Below are 20498 nucleotides of genomic sequence, written 5' to 3' on the forward strand. Positions count from 1 at the left end.
ATAACAGCAAAACAACTGTGAGAAAGTTGTAAAGCTATACATGTTAAATGTACAAAAAGAGTAGGCAAAAAAAAATATATTAAAATTTATACTGTATGGGTTTTTCTAGACTTGCTTATGGCAATATATGAAAGCTCTGACATGTTAACAGGTTTCTATTTAACATCTGAAATTTGAAAGAAATGGAAGTTGAACTAGAGTATGTGGAAATGACAAAAGTAGATTGGTACAGCATGTATGCAATGAATAACTCTGGAATATTTAATTCCTATAGGGTTATTCCCCTTTCTGTCAGAAGCCATTTTGTGTGACCTAAGATATTTTGCCAAAAAATTCACATTATGTTGGATCAGTTAAAGGCAATAAAGAATTGTTGGTATTACAGTATAACACATGTATGAAAATGTGGGGTCATTGTTCTTAACGAAAAAAATCGCTAAATGATGTCAAAAGGTATTTGAAAGTTAAGGGTTTTTTTTTAAATACGAAGTTGTTTGGTATGTTCTCAGATGGCAACTATGTATAATGTGCAAAATGCTGCTGCTGACAGTGAAATACGACTTTCTGATTTCACATCTGTTTGCCTGTTAGCTTCTGTTACAGGCAAAATCAAATTTTGATAGACTCACAGTCCCTTAGGAAATTGACGTTTCACATGGAGACACAGGGCCATTTTCAGTTATCTGCTGAGCAGCTTAGAACAAATTGTAGTGAAAAATCAGGGAAGTGGGAAAAAGTCCTGATTTGAGTTCATAAACCTATCTCTAGTCCTTCAAATTGCTACTAGCAGCTGGCAGCAACATTGAACTTAATCACTTAATCTCTTCCCAAGTGGATACCCTATTTTAAGTACCTCACTGGCATTTGCTTGGACAGTGTCCCTGTCAGTCCTGAACTTGGGAACAGCAGGCTTATAAATCAGATTTTCTTCCAAGTGTTCCTGTTCATGTGTGCCAGCCTTGTAGTGTGTAATTCATATGGAAGAATGAGAAAAAGAGATTAATAGCCAAGCCACTATGCATCATTATAATCCTGAGGAGGAACATGTTTTCTAATGTGTTACAGAATTAATTTGATTGTAGTTTCTATCTGTGTAATACATAATGACAGATTTGCAGGACACTAGCAATGAGCAGGGGAGGTGACATTGCATGGAAACGTCAAACAGACTCAGGAAATGCTCTGCACTATATTATGCTCCTACAGGTCTATAAAGATATAAATGGCACATTAATGTCCATGTGTGTTCTGTTTGGTAACCATAAAATATAACTGTCCTGTCTGTGAAAACTAATTTATCAGGATCTGTGGAAAGGGCCAAAGAATAAAAACACTTCTTAGCTTTTTTATATATGTATCCATAAATATTCTGTGAGATTATTGGAAGAGAACTGGTCACATTATTATGATTAAGTAATGTTTTGATAAAAAATATTTCTTAGATAAGAATTGGATGTGATACATAAACATGGAGATTATGGATCTGCAGATTGCAGAAACATATTCTATGCCTTGTCCCTTACTCCAGTAGGAGGAACTAAAAATTTTTCCCTTTTTTCTGGTGCTCTCAAACTTTGTGGATTGCCTGTTAGGGTTAGGAGGAAGCATTTTTACTGGCTCTAATTTGTTTTAATTGTCAATATTTTAGTCATTCTTTATGTTTATATTGTCATAATAGTTAATGGCTATATAATAATAAATAAGAAAGCTTCTAATAGGTGCAGTTGCATGATTTTACTTAAAAGAATATAATGTTCTTTGCAGTTTCACCTGTTTTGCATCTTCTATTAAAGAAAAATGTGCAATTGTTTTGTCATAGAATTCAGTTTTGTAATGTTAGACATTAAAAGCTGTGTTAATGTCTCCTCAAAAATAGAGATGACTCAGTTCCATTAATTGCATTGAGCTTCCTTAGGAAATCATTGCATTCTTTTTATTAACCTTTGTATGGAGTTGTTTAACCATACGATCCTTGTTAGCTCCTACAGGTGTTGTTTCCAACTGGTGATAAGAAGCAATTTTAATAATAATTTTTTAAAAAGAATATTTTGCTTAAATCTTTTGGCTTCTGTTTGTAATTCCAAGTTACGGTCTTCTGTCATTTCTTTCAACATCTATTAAATGTTATCACCAAGAATTGAACATGTAGTAAGGAGGAGATATGCGGCTTGGACCAAAAGATATGACGCTGCCTTGTTCTGGAAGTACTGAAGCTGTTAAAAAGCAAGGAAGTAACTGAATATACTTGTTAAATTCTCGTGAATCAAGTGGTTGAAATGTGATTTGAGACTTGGCTGAAGCCAGCCTGTTACTGGAAGTCTGATTAGATAAGTTTTACCTTACTGACTTCTGAGACAAAGAAGTGCCATAGCTTGGTGGAGAGCCTGTATTTAAGACCTCTGTGATTACTTTCTAGGAAAAAAATTGTGTTCTTTTAAGTGTTTTGTAAATATGCTGATATTTCATAACCATTTGTGTTTTGCTAGTAGTTGAATGGCAAACTTCATTTTATTGGACTCTTGCCTAAGAAATTATGTATTAATGAATTTCAAGAACGATAAAACTTTAAGAGGGGACACAAGTCCAGTTTTAATTAAATTAATTATCTTGCTGCCTGGCTGTTCTGTTCCCCCCCCCCCCCCCCCCCACCGCCTTTTGTAACTAATTAAACCAGAGAAAGTTTTACTACAGCCTCCTAAAATTTCTGTGGCATTTGTGAAGGGACACTTCTGGGGTTGCTCCTGCTCCCCCCCTTAGGCTGCATTAATGTTTACATACTGGCTGTTAACATTATAGCGGCGCCTGTCTCGTTGCTACAGTTACGACTCCATCACTGATGGTATTATAAAACTTGAGATTTAGGGCTTTTATAATTTGGTTGTAAAATCTTGCTCTGGGCAACTATTTCTAATATGTTTTCAGTTGAAAACTTTGGGTGTTTTTCATAAAAAAATTCAGTGTACTGGACTCTTAGAAAAATATTTAAAGCACATGCATTTAAAAAATAAAGCAGTGCAACAGTGCGTGTTATAGAAGACATCTATATGTACACACATATATTTGATGTTCTTGGAAACAAAAGTATTACTATGCATTGCTTGGAAAAGTGACAGAAACATTTGTGTAAGAACAATGTGGAATTTTTACAGTGTATGTTTGTTCTGATGAAACATGCAGTGCTGTTTGGATTATTTGCTTGCCATAAAATGCCATTATTCTAAACACATTATAAAGGAGGAATATGGCAGCACAATAATGGTAAAAAGTATACACTGTGAAGAAATACATGAATTTTGTAACTTTGTAACATTCAAATACAAATTTGTTGATATGCATTTCTTTATAGTAGTATATTATATATGGACCTGAGAGGTGACAGTCTCCTTTCTCAAAAGTATTTTGTGGTTATTCAGTTTGACATATTTTACAGAAACAGGTAAATCACCATTTTGGTGGGGTGAGTAATCAAAACAAGTGAACAAACTCTTTTAACACAGCAACTGTTTTTGCAAGCTTCAGTCATACTTGCTACAGGTAAGAAATTGAGAAAGCAAGCTATGTTGAGGGGTGATTTTTTACATATTTTTTGCATTGTAGTGAAAAACTCTGGAGTTTAGATCACTGATATGGGTATTTTGTGGTGTAATCTGGTAAGGAGAGCTAGCAGGGAAACAAATTTTTGGAATTGTCTTCCTTTAGAGTGATTATTGCTGTGGAATATGGAGCCGGGCTGTAGAAGTTACTGGAAAAGCTTTCTATTTCTAATCCAAAATATGTTAAATTCAATAGTATTTCAGCAACTACGTTGGTGAGAGCCAGTGTTTGAGGATTTATGTTTTTATAGTAACAGTGCATAAGCATTTAAACATGTTTTGTTGCATGAGTTGAGGGCTGCTACTGTGCTGTAGTTAAAGAACGATCTCATAAAATGTTTTGTATTGGAAAGGATGTAAAAGCCTGTCTACTTCCAACACCCCTGCCATGGACAGGGACACCTTCCACAAAACCAGATTGCTTTAACAGTTATCAGAAGAAGGGAAAACTGATCATTCAAGGCTGGGAGTGCAGGAGTCAATCTGGAAGATGCTGTGATGGGGCAACATTGTGAATGGTGGGTAGTTCAGGATGGACAGCTCTTGGGAGTATTTTTCATGGAAAAACCTGCAATAGGTTAGTATTTTGCACTAGGAGAATTGATGCTCTCTCTAGATCCTTGGCAATCATAACTTCGTTGATATATTCAGAGAGCTGTTTGTTTGTCTTACTGTTATTGCATCATGTGTTAGCCGTAGAAACAGTTTCTGGAGTTTTTTTAACTGTTCAGTTAATTCAATATTAATGAAGTCCGTTTTTAAGAGCTGTCTTTTCTAAGCGCAGGAGCAGGCAATTCCAGTGTGTTGTAAGTCAAGCAAATGGACTAGAAGACCAGTTTAGCTGAACAATGAATGCCTCGTGGAGCTTAAGAGGAAAAGGAAACTGTGTGATCTCGAAGCAAAGTCAGGCATCACAGGATGAGTACAGAGCTGTGGTTTGCATAGGCAGGGAAAAGATTTGAAAGGCCAAAAACTCAATTAGAGTTGAAACTGGTCGGTGCTGTATCTGACAACAGGGGAGGGCTTTTTGAAGTACATTAATAACAAGGAAAAGTCTAAAGAAAACACATGATACTTATTGAAGGTGGTCACCTGACTAATACAGATATAGAAAGAGTAGAGACTGTTTTGCTTCCATCTTTAATAACATGGATAGATGTTGGGCTGCTCAGTTCTTTGATTTGGAGGACCCCCTGTGTCAGTACAATTCATTCACAGGCACTGAAATTGTAAGGAACCAGTTGTATCAGCTGGATACAAGTCCATGGGGCCTGATGGGATTCATATCAGAGTTCTGAAGGAGCCATTGGATGTTGCAACAGGAGCCCTCTCTATGTTACTCTGTGTACAGTAAAGGTCTGAGGGAAGACCCAATAAGCTATAGACCTGTTGGTGTAACCTCAGTTCCTGGAAATGTTCTGATGATTATTCTGGGTAATACTGAAAGGCATTTAAAGGAATAACATGATCACCAGGCACAATTAACATGAGTTCACAAAGTGCAAGTCCTGTTTAACTTATTTAATGTCCTTTTGTGACCAGGTCACTCACCTAGTGAATGAGGGAAAGGCTGTCATTTAAATTGTAGCCCTATTGTGAGGCTGTCCTGTGTGAAGGAGAAGGATGTCCTCTTTGGGTCACAGAAAGACGCTGTGTTACTGGCAAGGTATAACCTGTCTGTTCCATTTGTACAAGTAGCTGCAGAGTAAAATTTGCTTCATTTATATGAGCTGCAGAAACCACTTGGTATACTCTGTGAGAAAGATCTTCTCTCCCATATGGTGTCTTTAATTATTCCTATAGTAAGTCTGTCCTTCATTCCTGCCTCTTACTCCTTGTGATTCTCTTTATGCACTTAAGATACAAGTATAATCCTTATACTTCTGGATAAAAGAAGTGGTTGCACTCATCACTTGGACTTTCCTAACTATCTGAAATGTGTGTTTCTGTTTCATACTGGTCGTTTCTTTCCCATCAGTTGCATAATTCACCATTCTGTCTCATTACAGTCTAGATAGCTATCTTAAACTCGGTTTCATCCACCTGAGATGGCAAAAGTTTGGCAAAGTGAATTCTGTACTTATGAACAGAGCAAGAAGGTTTATTGGGAATCAGTGACTACAGTTCCATACATGTGTAGTCCATCAGTCTTGGTTATAAACTGTTCAGGATTCTGAAAAACTCAGCTGTTTCTGCATAAGTATTCAGCAACCAAGTTTAACATTCAGGATGCAGCATTAGAAAAATCTGGTTCAGCTTTCTTGTGTGATAACTGAACTCTTGCATAAGATGAAGGGAATGAGAGCAGCTAAAGCTTTATAGTTGACCATCCATTTTCTAGGATAACACAGGCAGACAGGGAAGAATACTGGAAGATCCCATGTGAAATATATACCTGTGATTCTGCAGATGCTGCAAAATGCATTGCAGCATCTGGATGAGTCTGTAGAGACTAGGTTTATTTTCTCTGTGTTAGTCAGGGCTGACATGGATCATGCAGGACTATTTGGTTGCAATTGCTCAGTGGTCTCCAGATCTCTGAGTTTCAGAGGGATTTACCAGCGTAGGCTCAGCACCAGCCGTGTGGCTGCTTCATGAATGTGAAGACATCTTGGGCAGCACCCATTAAACTCTGGCCTACTCTATCAGTGCACATGGGGCCGTGGATGAACAAAGGGCAGTGCTAAGGTCAAGCAGCAAGCTCTGATAGATCCCAGGTGACTGTGCAGATACCTTCCTCTCTTCCTGCGTGGCTCCAAGAGTAGCTGAGATTTGTTTATAGCTAAAGTTTAATTTTTAAAAATTAATCTCAAGAACCACTTTTGGCAAATCTGTTTCTGAAATATTCACTCTGTAGGCTGAAAACTTAAGTAAAAATGATTTAGTTATCTGCATAGAAGTATAATTTTGTATTCTGTTTTTCATCATTAACCATAAAAAAAAACCCATCAAAATTTGTAAAACTTACAGTCCTGTTGGAATGCTAATAGATAAAATGTTAAAATTCAGACTACTGCTGAACATTGGACTATTCTGTGAGTCTGACTTGGATTCAAATGGCACAAACAGTGGATTAATTACTCTGTCCTGTCTGCTCAGCACGAGCATCCAGGACACACTCATTTGGACTTCCTTGGCTTAAGCAAACACTTAATACATCTTCTGTGTCTGAATGCTTGTGTGTAACATGTAGCTCCCAGAGGGGGAATAATAAATGCTCTGCTAGTATAGAATAAACTTCAGATGCTGCTTAGGTGAGCTGGCTTGAATGCTGACATTTACCTGGCAAGATAGCATCTATGCCTAGCATGCCTTTAGTGCAATGGCTGGAAATCTTGGAGGGAACTTTTCGGTGCTGTGTTCCTCAGGTCTGCATGTAGGATATTGTTTTTAGATACTGTAGATGAGAGCAGCTTAAGTATTTGTTTCCATGTGAGCCACACCCATAAACCCTCTGTAAAAGAAGTGACTTTTCTGGAGCCTCATTGTTCCCAAGGAACTAAGGTCGTTGTTAGTGCTTGCAGCAGGAAAAGTGTGAAGGTAGAGATTTAGAATTGTAATGATTTGCTATATTTAATCATGTAAAGCTTTTCTGTGGCAAAGATTATAGCAGTATTCTTAGGTCAAACATCTTACTTCCTCTTCCTGCCCTCTCCCCTCCACATCCGGGGACAGAAAATGGCATGTTTTTATTTCCTTTGGTGAGGAAATAACACTGTGTGTTGTACTGTTTCTTGTAATCCGATGACCTCCACTCTAGATTGAATCTTTTTTGATAAAGTGTATGCCATTAAAACTTTCTCCTAAAGGCAGTCTGTCTTAAGAAGCAGGAACAGTGTCCGTGGTATTAAAGGCAAGCATTGAAGGTCTCATTAATTTGGGCCAGTACCTGTTATTGCAATGCAGACTGCTCCAGCTTTGGTGAAAGACTGAAACAATATGGGCTGTCTGGTAGTACAGCATAATTTGGTCGACGTGAAGGAATTTATATGGGCTCCATCTTGCTGCTTCAGTGATATGTTTTTCCTTTTAAACTGTTCAATGTCTGTTACTCATTCCTGGTGAGCAAAGGACTGAGGAATTAGCAGAAGTGTTCTAATATCAACTGTTGGCAGTTTGGATGTTTGAGTTTAATGCCAGAAAATAATAGGTTCATACTGGACTTGGCAATAGCTTATTTCTGTCTTTGGTAGGTGAAATGTCTCATTAATGTCTGTCTGTAGTACCTGGCATAGTTCATCATCCAGTACTGATGTCCTGCCAGAAACTGGCTTCTCAGTCAATAGGGATGTGTTGAAATGACACTCAGTCAAACTTTTAGTATGGTTTGCCTGCCTTTCTAGAGAAGGTTCACATTGATTTCTAACACTGTTGTTCCTTGGGACCCCTTGTGGCACCCCCATTATGGATGTAGGCACACTCTTAGTAGCATTCATCTGTCTTCTGAGTGATTAAATTAATAGTTCCTAACTGGATTTAAAGCCTGTTTTTAAAATGACTTAATAGGCTGTCATTAGAGAGTCTAAAGGGGAGAAATAAAAGCAAATGTCACTGTATGTTGACGAGTCTAAGTCCATACACTACTTCCTTGGAAGTGCTAGTCTGCTGTTGCTGAATACAAGGGCTTTTAGAAGTTAGTCACACCCTGTGAAAAGCTGCTGTAGTTCCTTGTTTGAGTTAGATTGATTTGTCAAATTAGCTTTTTTTTTACAAATTGCTTCAGGTGCTTTGTAAACAGTGTAATACAATCACAAATGTATGTGATTGGATTAAAACATTAAAAACATTATGACTCTAAAGAGAAAATTAGTTCTAAACATGGAAATACTACAATAGCTATTAGTGTGACAGACTCGAAAAACACTATCAGGCTGCTTAAGTCTTTTGAAATAGATGAAATAAGTGATGATTTGAGTAGTTTATCAAAAAACTCATGTTATGGAATGGGCTGTCTCAAGCTGGGCACAGAATGTGAATTGGAAAGGGAAGGCCAGCCATTCCAAGGGGTGTCTTGGGAAGCCCTGAGTGGCTTCTTACGGAGCTGCTGTGAGCTGGGTTTGGGATATGCAGGTAGGGTGTGGTTGAAGGGCTCTTAACTTGAGAAGGGCTAGAGAGTAGAGGTTAAGAAGAATAGGTCAAATACTGGATAAATTTCAGCTGGTATTGGGACAGCCCCAAGCTGTCAACTGAAGGAGTGACCTTATATGACAAATTTTTTCTCCTTCCTGCCTTCTCACACTCAAAATACACTAAGTATTTGTCAAAGGCCAGTGAATCCTGGACATAATTTCAACTCTGATTTTTTTCCATGCCCTCTCCTGCTTTCTCTATTAGCTGTTCTGTCCATAGTGTCCTATTTTGCTTTGGAGTAGTAGTGATTGCCAACAGAATGCATTAAACAATGACCTGCTGCTGCTGAGAGTCTCCAAAGCAGTTTCGTTCCAAAGTATTTGCTTTTGTGCCCTATGCTCATACCTTCCAGACAGAGTGGCCAAGAAGCCCATGCCCAGAAAGAACTGAGTGTTTTCTTTGTGATTGACTGAACTGATTAAAAACAGCTTGGTATTATTATGAACAGTCCAAAGAAATTGTTATTTGGGGTCTTACTTAACACTGGATAGACATTCTGTACCAAGAATGTGAATAATTTAAAAAATCCTGAGATCCTTAATTTCTTTTCCTGAGGTTTGATTAATTTGTTTTTCTTCTGTTATCTCCCAGTCAGTCATTCTATAATACTAATAAGCTTTTTGGAATCTTCTTATCTCTTCACAGAATCTTGTGAGGTTAAATCACATTTTAATTAAGAGGTTTTTTCCCCTCTCTAGGTCAGCATTTGTTTTTGCTCTGTAGATACATAAAGACACTAGGAGAGAAGGAAGAGGGGAGGGTATGGTGAAAGAAAATGTGTATAAAATAGAGCATAAAGGAGTTTAAAAAACTTGAACTATAGATGTTATCTTGTGTTGCACTATCTGGAAACTCTGTAAGAGTTATTGGTACTAATTTAACTGGAATGTATTACTGTAGATATATTTTATTTTTGGCTTCTCTCCCTTTCCAGTTTTCTCATACCCTTTCTTTGGCATGTGTTTAAATCATGGAACATGCTGAGTTTATTTTATTTCCTTTTAAGAACAACAAATTCTGAGTATTTGCATAAAACCGTTTTGCTTAACATGTAGAGTGCTCCAAGAAGAATTACTGATTTGCAGTTTTGAGCAATTTCAATTTTTCCAGCTTGCAAGTGTCCGTTTCCTACTTTAAGCCTCCCAAAATATTGAAATAGGAAATTCCTTTAAAAAAACAGTCGGTCATGAGTCCTTAAACTGTATATTTTTGAGATGACATTCTGAACCTTATTTTTGTGTGAAAGACTTGCCTACTGGTCTCTACTAAGCTACAAAGTTATCATGTTAGTTTTTGAAAACTTGCTGCTTAGGTCTGTTTTCATAATTTCCAGCACTATTTTGAAAGCTTGTCTGTTCCTGCTGATTTTAAGTGAACTTTTGCACCAGGACTTTGCTGCTGACCTCCAGCTGTCAGTAGGAAATTGGTGGGTGTGAGAGATTAACGATACCCTAAACATAATCTGTAGTGCTTGTGTTATTACAGGGATGCAATCACAACTCCACATCTATGCTGGGTTCGCTTGTGGTGTCAAGCTGCTGTAAAGCAGAGAAAACCCTGCCTCTTACCTCTTCATTTTAACTTCTTTAATTTCAGGGAAACCTGTGATTTGTGTGTTTGATTTAATTCTGCAGGTTATAAAATGGTGTTTTACAGTGGGGGAGGGGAGGAATTCTTCCTGTTTTTGTACACCATGAGTCCTGTCTGGGGAGCCATTACAAACTATTATGTTAGCTCTTAGTTTATGTTCAGAAATTAAAGCCAGAGTTAAATCTTTTTGAATCTTTCTACTTCTTTCTTTTTTCTTTTAAATTCAAAGAGGACAAATGTTCTCAAGTTTTGCTATTTACTAATATATATATATAATTATAATATATGAACTTATATATGATATATACATAAATATGAAAATATTTATTACTAAAAATTTTACTGTTTTGCTGTAGCAAGTCAGTACAGCAAAGGTTTTTTGCTCTTTACCTTTTTTATAACATTCCACCCCATATTTGCCTTTGAATCTAGAGATTCTTATGAAAGTGGTTTTATTTGTAATTTCTTACTCTTGTAAAGAATCAAAACAAATTAGTTAAAATACAGTGATAAGTGTCAGAATATGCAGCAGATTCAATGAACAGTGACATTCATATGAAATTCAGACTTGATTTTGTAGGAAACTAATATAATGAATTTATGGGAAAAAATGCTTAGAAAAGTAATGTATAGTTCAGATTTTGTTGTATAGGTCACAAGGAAAGGTGAGTTTGACTCTAGTGCCTGCTTCTTCTTGGGTTAAGTCCTGTTGTTTTGACAACACTAAGAATTTTTGGAAAAGCAGATATCAGGGATTTGAAATTTTGGACCAGGGATGAGGTTAGAAAACTTAATAGCAAAGCTAAAACTGCTCTTGTCTTAGCAGTGAGCTGGATATTTTTATTTTGTGGGTATTTGCCCCACCAGCTGTTTAAATTTATTGCATATGTGGAGAAACATAACCCGTCAATTAGATGTTTAATCAGAGAACCTGTTCTCTTAATTGCATGCATTAAGATTTTTTACATGCTGCTGTATCCATCTTGAGGCTCCTTCTATCCCCCTGTGCTGCTGGCTGCTGCTGTGTGCTGGGTTAGAGGAGCTGTCACAGCGATGGGGCCTGGGTGTACCTGCCCTGGTGTGCCCCTTGTCCTCGGGGGTGAATTTAGGGGCTCCCTCTTACAGCTCACACCTAGGGCTGTTCTCACTGAAGGACGTGCCTGTTCAGTTAATTTATGTTAATTCTGTACACAGTGGTATTCATCTTGCTGTAGTTATTTCCTGTTGTTTTTTGACTTGCTAACTGACTTCCCCTTTAGTTTTGAGCAAGACCAAAAAAAAGTGATCATAAAAGCCACAGTATTGGTAAAAAAGAGCAGTTATAGTAGTTCAAGTAAGTTTAATTAATTGAAGTGAATGTTTAGATTATTTCAGGATGTCTGCTTGGAAAGGTTTGTGGTTAAACTCAAACAAGGCAATAGAGAAAGCAATTCTTTAAATTTCATATCACCAAAACCAGTTTTTCATGAAGAAATTCTATGAACTGGAGTGCTGCTATTAGATACAAAAGACACACTTGCAGGGCAAGGCAAAATGTATGAGAGAGAGAAATATTCAGAAGGAAGAATTAATATTGGGAAAGATATAGCTTAAAAATGACAGATCCTACCTCTCTTCTGGAGCTGTTTAGAGAGTCTCTGTGATTGGAATAATTAATTTATGGTAAAATTTCCATGAGCGTAAGTACTTTCTAAGGATTCATTCCACCTTCAGGCAAGGTTGGTTGGTTGATTTTTTTTTTTTTTTTTTTTTGTGTGTGCTGATGTGTGCCCATGGTGCTGTTGGGTTTTTATTTATTTATTTATTTATTTTTTTGTAGCTTAGCAACAACTCTGTATTTAAGGGAAACCATAAATACATTGAAGGAAAACGATAAATGCGACAGAACTGGCAATGAGTTTTGTAGGGAAAAACAATCTTGGTTGTATTTAAAGATTGGTATTTTGTATGATTTACTATTATATGAAGCAAAAGCTTATACTGCTTGTGAAAATAGAGTTATTTTTTGAATTTTATAGCCCATCAAGCCGAGGAAGAAAACATTCTTCAGCAAAGTGTTCCGCAAACAATATGTTGGCATGCAGGTTTGGACAGTTGCTGCTTCTGTTGGCACAAATAGGATTTTTTACTCACGTGTAAGGGAAACTGGACTTTGGCCTCAATCAAATAAGTCTTCCTGAGTTTACAGCACTTACAAGAAGATATAAATACCTTGCACACAGGCAAATGCAAAGTCTGAGAGCAGCACCCAGTGATTTCCTAGACTTTAAAATACTTTTGGTTAAACAAAGGATAGGAGAACTTTAATCTGTTTTATATTTTCTGTATTTTCATTTGAAGTTCTGAATATGAACTTTGAATAACTGGGACAGTTTCGGCAAAGGGCTATAAGTATGATCAAAAACTTAGAGAACATGGTGGAAAAACTGAAGGAGTTCAGTTCTTGTTTAAGAAATGGTATGAGGGGGACTTGGTTGGAGAGGGTAGTGTTACAGGGCAGGTAAAGATGTAGCTGTTTTCAGCGACCAGACATTCTTGATTTAGGGTGCAAATTGTAAAGATAAGTACCCATAAAGTAACATATCAGTGATTGGAAATACTTATAAGACAAATTTGACCTTTTTAAGTAAATGCCTAATTGGTTAAAGAAGAGTTAATGTTTTGTATTCGTTAGGAAGATACTGTTTATCACGGTAATCTCTTCTGATTTTATAATCTGTGAAAAAAATTATTGATGATATTTTCAAGTTGCTTTCCACCCTTTTTCTATAGAATAATAGCATTGTTCAGTTAAGTCTTGGGAATTCTGCTAGTGCAGCTTCCTGCTTGGAGCAGGGCTGGCACTGAATTCAGTCCAGCTTGCTTGAGGATTTGTCTGGTCAGCCTTGCAAACCTCTGAGGACAGAGGTCCAACAGCCCCTCTTAGTCCCTGTTGCAGTGCTCTCCTGTTGTGCTGGAGAAAGTGCTGTTTCCTTGGGTCAGGTCAGAGTCTGCCCAGCAGTCCTGCTGGTCTTCCATGCCAACTGATCAATGCCTGCTCTTATTGGGGATCTCAACCAGGCACGGGACTCTGTGGTGTAGTGAGTGCCAAGTAAATGGGATTAATCATTTCCCTTGACCTCCTACCTAAACTTCTGGTAATAGAGCCCAGTACACTTCTGGGTTTCCTTGTTATTTTTACCCTGTAGTTTTTTGGGGTTTTTAGCGGTTATTTTAGACTCTTTCCTCTGGGCAGTGCAATAACAAAAATATATGGTTCTCTGTTGAGGTTTATAGGCCATAGTTTAAGAGCTATTGCTGTTATAATTTGGTCTGAATGTTACAAGTTGTCCAAAAAGCAAATTTTAGTGAGATAAACTTTTCTTTGAGGAAGGTATAAATGAACAAGAGAATTATCTTCTAGAAGTCTGTGGTCTGTTGTAATTTAAACATTACATGTGGAATCTGCAAGATTGGAATTATTCAACTGTAGATAATGTGACCTGTGTTGTATAACTAAATTCTGAGACCTTGCCTACTCAGTTCTCTAACAAGCATGTTAGAAAATGCATTTAAAAGTGTGAATTAGGAAGAAAAAGGAGGAGAAACAAAGTGAAAAGTATACTAAACACTACTGCTCTTTGAGACTTGAATTTAAGAGCAATTAAGACATGATTACTTTCATGCAAGCCTTCATTTCCAGGTGAAGGAGACCTGTCTTGTGAACTCCTTTTCAGCAAAGTTTTTTTTTTTTTTTTTCTTTAATTTAATACAAGAAACTGGTAGGATGGACCTTAGCCTGCTGCTTATGAATTTAAGGTTACCCCTAGCTCATGTTTTTTCCTTCCTGAGTTAAAGATCACAGATGTCATTAGAAACAAAGCTGGGTATGGGAGAGATTGTCAAGAAGTGTCTGGGAGTCAGTGGGAAGCCACAACGAAGATATTTATGACAGCAGGCTTTGGAGAAAATGGCCTAAGACAGAAACCATGGAGGAGGAGTGGGCAGTAGGAATTTGTGTGTGTCTGCTTGGGCTTTCCCGTTGTGACCTTGCCAGACCGTCACTGCTGCAGCCACCTGCTGATGTTGGTGTTGCCAAGATTAGCATTCAGCACTGGTTCATGGACTTTGGGAATGAAATCTAAGCTGTTTATTAGTATCTTTAAACCTCCCCAAAGAATGTGGTTAGACATGGCTGACTAATTATTTTTATTGTTTAATAATTTCCTGCTCTCCTAATACCATTTCCCAATTATATTCTCCCTCTATTTACCAGCTGCAGTTTTAATACAGTCCTTGGGTTTTACCAGTGACCCTTTTACTTGGCCTACCTCCATCTTTCTGTCCTGTTTTCTGTCAGCTGTCATTGCTACAAAATAGTGCAACAGTTTCTGAACTTCCAACTGCTTTACAACAGCAGAGTTCAGGTTTGGGTTAGGCTTCTTGGATCACATTTGCACAGGGCCAGGAAGAATGTCCCTTCCCCCTCCCTTTTTTTTTCCTTTTCCTTGGAAACATGGGGCTATTTATTTTTAACACAGTCAGAGAATTAATTTGGAAGAAGAAAACTCTTTCTGCTTGGAGTTAGCCTGGGCCTCACAGATAGGCTTGTTGCAGGCAATTGGAGATGACGTCATCTAACAACTTAACTGTGTTTTCAGTTCCGGAAGTTACTTCCTTGCACAAATTTATTGTCTGCACGTTTTGTCTCCTCCCAGCCACCTACTTCTCACACTGGTCTTGCTGCAGCTGCACTGCAGCTCCTGATTTTTTCCTTCCTCTTCTCTAGCCCCTTTTCCTTTCTTTGTGTTTGTGATTGGTGAGTTGCATTTTAGCCCCAAAGGGACCAGAATAGAAACTAAAACTCATTTAGTTCTTACTTTGTTAGTGTTTCAAAAAGACTAAATGAATTTCAGTGGAAGGCTAAAAAACCCCATCTGCATGACAGAGAGATTGCAAGGGAGAATCCACTAAGTAAGTTACGTCCAAGTAACAGTGATCATCCTGCTTTGTGTCCACTGTAGATACTACAACTGTGCATACACAGAGTATATTCTGAAAGCTGCATCTGTCACTCAGTTGCTGATTGATACTTCTCACAGGTGTGTTACTGCAGGGTGTTTTTGATGTTCTGACGTTTTCCAGAATACTCAAAGTCGATTGAGTTACCAGGTTAGCTCTTATGGGTAGGTTTATTTCTGTGTTTCCAAATGGCTGAGTGTTTGGATGTTTATCATAAATTTTTAATGCTATTACAGGGGTAAAAAGAAAATCTAAGAAATATGAAATATCCAGTATTTTTTTCTTGAGAGCAAATTAAAATAAGATTTACAGTACACAGAACTCTATTAGCTGGCAGTTTGCTACTCAGGAGGGTTTGGGGCACCAATACTGTTTTATCACTTGAGCTAGTCAACTGAAAGACTAGGTGAATGTTTGCAGACCAGCCTGAGAGTTGAATTTATCTATTGCATCAGGTGAATTTTTATCTCTTCCTTTTCAGAAATTTCATACGGTATTTTGATGCTTTATTGCCAGTTGTAGGGGCTATTTTGCGTAATTCATGGACCCTATTCCCTACCTTTTGTCTTTTTTTTTTCTTATATGCCTCATCCGCACCAAATCTTTAGATTCAGGCTTTTTTTCTTTAGGTTTCTGTGCTAGAATCTTGTTTCTAGTATCTGGCACAGGGTGGTACTGGGTAGAGAAGAGAGCAGATTTGTAATTATGTTTATTTTTTTAAAAAAGTAACCATGAAACTGATTTGGCTAGTTAAAGTTTTGAACTTAAGCCAAATTTGAATGTTCTCTGTGAGTAGAGAGCAACTTTTGGAAGTCAGTATGCTGTGTTACTGCTTTTCACAAATTCAGTGTGATGTGGAAGCAGTAAAACTTTTAGTTGGAATGTATCCCTGTAGTTTAGATGGCTGCTGTGAAAAACCTTGTTCTGGATGCGTGACTTGACAAATTTATTTATATGTAAACATGGGGGTTAGAAAATACTGAATAAACTTTTTGGATTAATCAAGCTTGGAAACTGTGTAGTAGGGATTTCTTTATTTCCTGCTTTCTCTGCTTTTGTTTTGTACACTTCAGCTGAACTGATAGCAAGATATGTTCTGTTAATGACTCTCTTAAGCACTCTATGAATGCTTGGAAATTTCAAAAGGCATGACAAAATGGAACATAAAAGCCTGGGTTAGAACTTCTGTTATATATTACCTTCTGTAGTAGCAATATAAAAAAGAAGTCCTAAATGACATGAGGACAAATACAGATTCAGGTTATAAACTCACTTCCATATTAATAAACTTCAACAGTTGAACATATGGTGCCTTCACGAAAATTTTCAGTGTTTTTGTGTAAGACCAGTGGGGACAGTGAGAAAAATCCCAAATACTACAAGGTTGATGGTAAATTCAAGAAGATAAGAACACCAGTCCAGTAGGAAATACTGAAATTGAGTGTTGCAACCTTTGGCCACAGTTTCTAATGGAATCTTTGCAGAAGAGAGGAATAATTGAGGGCAAAGCAAACCTGCAGTGGTAATGACTTCCACTTTCTCAAGGGTGATGGTGGCTTGTGACTGACATATAGAAAATAATTTTAATTTCATCTGTACTTCCAGTGTAGTCGGTTGCTGAAGCAGCTCACATGTACATAGTTGAGTTCAGTTTTCATTTTGTGCTGCAATAGAATCAACAAAAATGTGAGAGATTGAGCACAAATTTATACTTTTCCTAAAGAGCAGTGTGAGCTGAGACACAGGCACAGATCAGAAAATAGAAGTGGGAAAAAAAAAATAGATAAAAGTTAGAAGAGAAGATGATGGCTGCTGTTCCAGGGCACTGTTGGCACTGTGATTTTCAACTGGCTTGAGCCAAAATTTGTGCATCAGTCTCAGCAGAAAATTTTTCCTGATACTGTAGGCAGGAGGGCCTTGAGTTACATAGCACCAATAATAAAACAGAAGTTAACACACAAGCATTTTGCTGTAAATTCACAGTTTAAGTTAGGTTTAGGTCATTGTTTGCATGGTTATGTTACTGGTTCATGTGTAGGCTTACTTTGTATAAATGCTGTGTGTAATTCAAGGTACGTTGCCCCTTGTGGCAGCTTCAGGACTCATGTGGAGTAGCCAGTTGCTATATATAACGTGGTTCCTGTAATTCCTCACTACTTTGGATACTGTGCTATCAAGATGCTATTTTTGGGTTTGCACTTATTTTTCTAATAGGTGGTAATGATTCATCCTTCATCAATAATCTGTTTTTAAAATTCTCTTCTTTAATAAAATATTCTTAATGATTAAAGTGTTTTTCTTCAGTCTGAGAAAATATTTGATTCATTCACTTGTTTTATCTTTTCTGCTTATAGGAGAGGTCTTCTCACAATCTACATGGCTAATCAAGTAAGTAGTCCTTTATTTCAATAAAGAATAAAAACGTGTAAGATCCATTGGAAATGTGTTTAAAACTGATAGATGCTGAGACTCATTACATTTTTCTTAATAGTTGGAGGATTTTTCTTTAAGAATTATGCATTATTAGTTAACTAAAACTCCTTTAAGATTAAATTGTGATCAGAGGTCTTTCAGAAGTAGCTGTAAAGCAGAGGCTGAAATGTGGTTCATTGTACTATGATTAAAGTTTCGTGTATTGCAGCCCCAAGAAGATGGTAATTTTCTATTTCATCTGGTACTTAAATGATCATTATTTTGCAGATGAGAAATCCAACAGCATATACTTCAGTTTTGTAATTAATAATTTCTCCAACTTGTGTCATCTGTTGTACATGCAAACATTTTTACCACATGGTTGTATCAATTTAAATTTTGAGTCATATTTCTTTTACTCTCCTTCAAATAAATAATGTTTATCCAAATGATACTTTGTGCATTAACTTCTTCCAAATATAAAAGGCTTCTATTACTTGATCATACTCCTTTAGGAAAAATTTTACTTTGCTGAAGGAATTACATAAAGTTTTTGTACAGTTTGAATTGCATAAATAGTCACAGAAACTACAAAAGAGAAAACAACTTAAGAATTGTGTTCAGACTACTGAGAGAGTTTGTTGGGGCCTCAGTAGAGTCGTGCATGAGTTGAACTCTGATGGTGATGATAAGATTAACGACTAAAAGGGGTGAGACAAAGGCAGTGTATCATAGTACAGATTAGGGTGATAAAATTAATATGTTCTCTTCCGTCCTTGTACAATCCTTGTTGATGACTCGCAATTCTGAGTATTTTGTGGGGGCAGAACTTGTGGAAGGAGATTGATCTCATGGCATGTGTTAGCAGGTAGATATCCTGGAAAGTCCTTTTATGCATTTACCAAACTCCTTACATAGTTCTCTCTCAAACTCTGGTGCTTAACAATCTGCTTTTAGGCAGAAATTGTTTCTTGGATTGTTCTGTATTTATAGACTCTCTTTACAGACAGACTTATGAAGGAAACTTACAGACTTCAGAAGAGAATAAATTAATTTTTGCTTTTCACTTCATTATTGTCGAAGTACCATTGTAACTTTTATAGCTTCCTGACTTGTATGGCTCATAATCTGTCCTTTAGGATTCCTTTTCCTTATGAAGTTTTTTAACCTAATTTGAAAAGATGACAAATTCTTCTTTTGCAATTCAATTAAGTAGCTGCTCAGAATCCTACTAATGCATGGGAACAAGGTTTGACTCCTGCAAGGAAATCTTAACCTTGGAAGTTTTCCTTGAATTCAGAAGAGCAACTGTGCAGAGACTCCTCGTTCAGGAAAGAGAGGTTATAAGGTCAGGGATATTTAGTTGGACATACTATCACCCCTTTGGGATGGACTTTCCAAGAGAAAGGGGCAATAGGTGTGCTTAAATAGCAGCACCTCTGAGTATCCTGATTCTGAGAAAGCTGTCACTGTGTTCATGGCTCTAAGGCTGAAACACCACACAGTTCACCTGGTGTTGGACAGAGTTGTCAAGCCATGCAGTTACATTTTATGGTTGCCATTTGGTGTGGATATTCTCTTCAGCACATTGGCTTATTTTAGTCACAGATCTTTGGTGAAGCCACAGCTGCCAGGGTTTGCTCTGTAAACTGCCTGTGATCATGTCATACTTAACTTGTTAACAAGCTCTGTAATCATAGTAAATGTTTCCCTATTTGTATTGCTTATCTTTGGCTTGGAACTTTATATGCATTGATAAGATTCACTTATAAATTTACTAAGCTTTTAAAACTTCTATTTCTGTCAGCTTTAGATTGCAGTATGTCCCGTTTTGAAAGTTGTCACATTTTAATCATTAGTGATGGCAGATAGATTGTGAAATGAGCTTGCATTTCTTGCATTTGGTAAAACTCGTGTCAGGACCTGTTAAGATGTTAATGGAACGAAATGTATTCCTTTTTTTGTTTCACGTTTTGCTGCACTGGGTTTTGCAGCCTGTGCAATAATAATTAAGGCTTTTTGTGTGATTCTTCATGTGTGCCTTTGCCCAGGTAGGCAGGAGGCAACTGTAATTGCTGTTGGTTATTATAAGTGATTATCGTGACTGTTGCTGCAGTGAATTTTTATAGCCAGATTAGGGCTTTTAAATCAGAAAATTTTAGTCCTGTTGTCCAGTTGGCAGTATGTGACAATTTGTCCTCAGAGATGAATTTACTTAGTGGAAAGGGGAAAGGTGTGTTAAATCTTTATGCATGGCTGCTGTTTGAGTTGAGTGAAAAGCAGAGCATGAAAGGCAGTGGGGTCTAAGGACTCTTGTACTAAATGTGACATTTTATGTTTTTTTAATCTGGAGCTACTAGAAACTTGTGAATAGAAACATGTGAATAAATGTCCTGGTTCATTTTAAATAAGTCAGTGATTATAGATTTATGTGAACCTGAACTCTCTAGCTGCATTTCCTTACTGCTTACATGTTAACATGACATATTAAAAATATTAAGGCTATATATGCTCTATGGAAAATAGAATAAAAATGTATTTTGCAGACTAGTTTGCTGCTAAATTGAAGCTATATAACAGGATTTTTTTTTTTTTTTTTTTTTTTTTAGAGCTAGGAACTAGAAATAAGCATAAAACTGAAGCATTTGTAGCTTTAATTTTAATGTGCAGAGTCTAAAATCAACTTCTTAGCTTCTCACTGGAAGTTTTTAGAACAAAATTAGAACGCCTAAGTCCTAACATTGCTGAACATGTGGGTTTGAGACCTAAAGT

General features: G+C 37.0%; 1 protein-coding gene across 1 annotated transcript in view; it reads left to right on the forward strand.

The window, feature by feature from the left end:
* The window catches only part of TMEM135 (transmembrane protein 135), a 157139-nt gene that overhangs the window by 17330 nt on the left and 119311 nt on the right, over window positions 1-20498 (forward strand). Inside the window, exon 4 of the mRNA XM_088159340.1 lies at window positions 17669-17702. Within this exon, the coding sequence (XP_088015466.1) occupies window positions 17669-17702 (34 nt within the window). The remainder of the gene's footprint in view (window positions 1-17668; window positions 17703-20498) is intronic.

This window comes from Sturnus vulgaris, chromosome 2, assembly GCF_052056855.1.
Source record: "Sturnus vulgaris isolate bStuVul1 chromosome 2, bStuVul1.hap1, whole genome shotgun sequence".
Lineage (NCBI taxonomy): Eukaryota > Metazoa > Chordata > Aves > Passeriformes > Sturnidae > Sturnus > Sturnus vulgaris.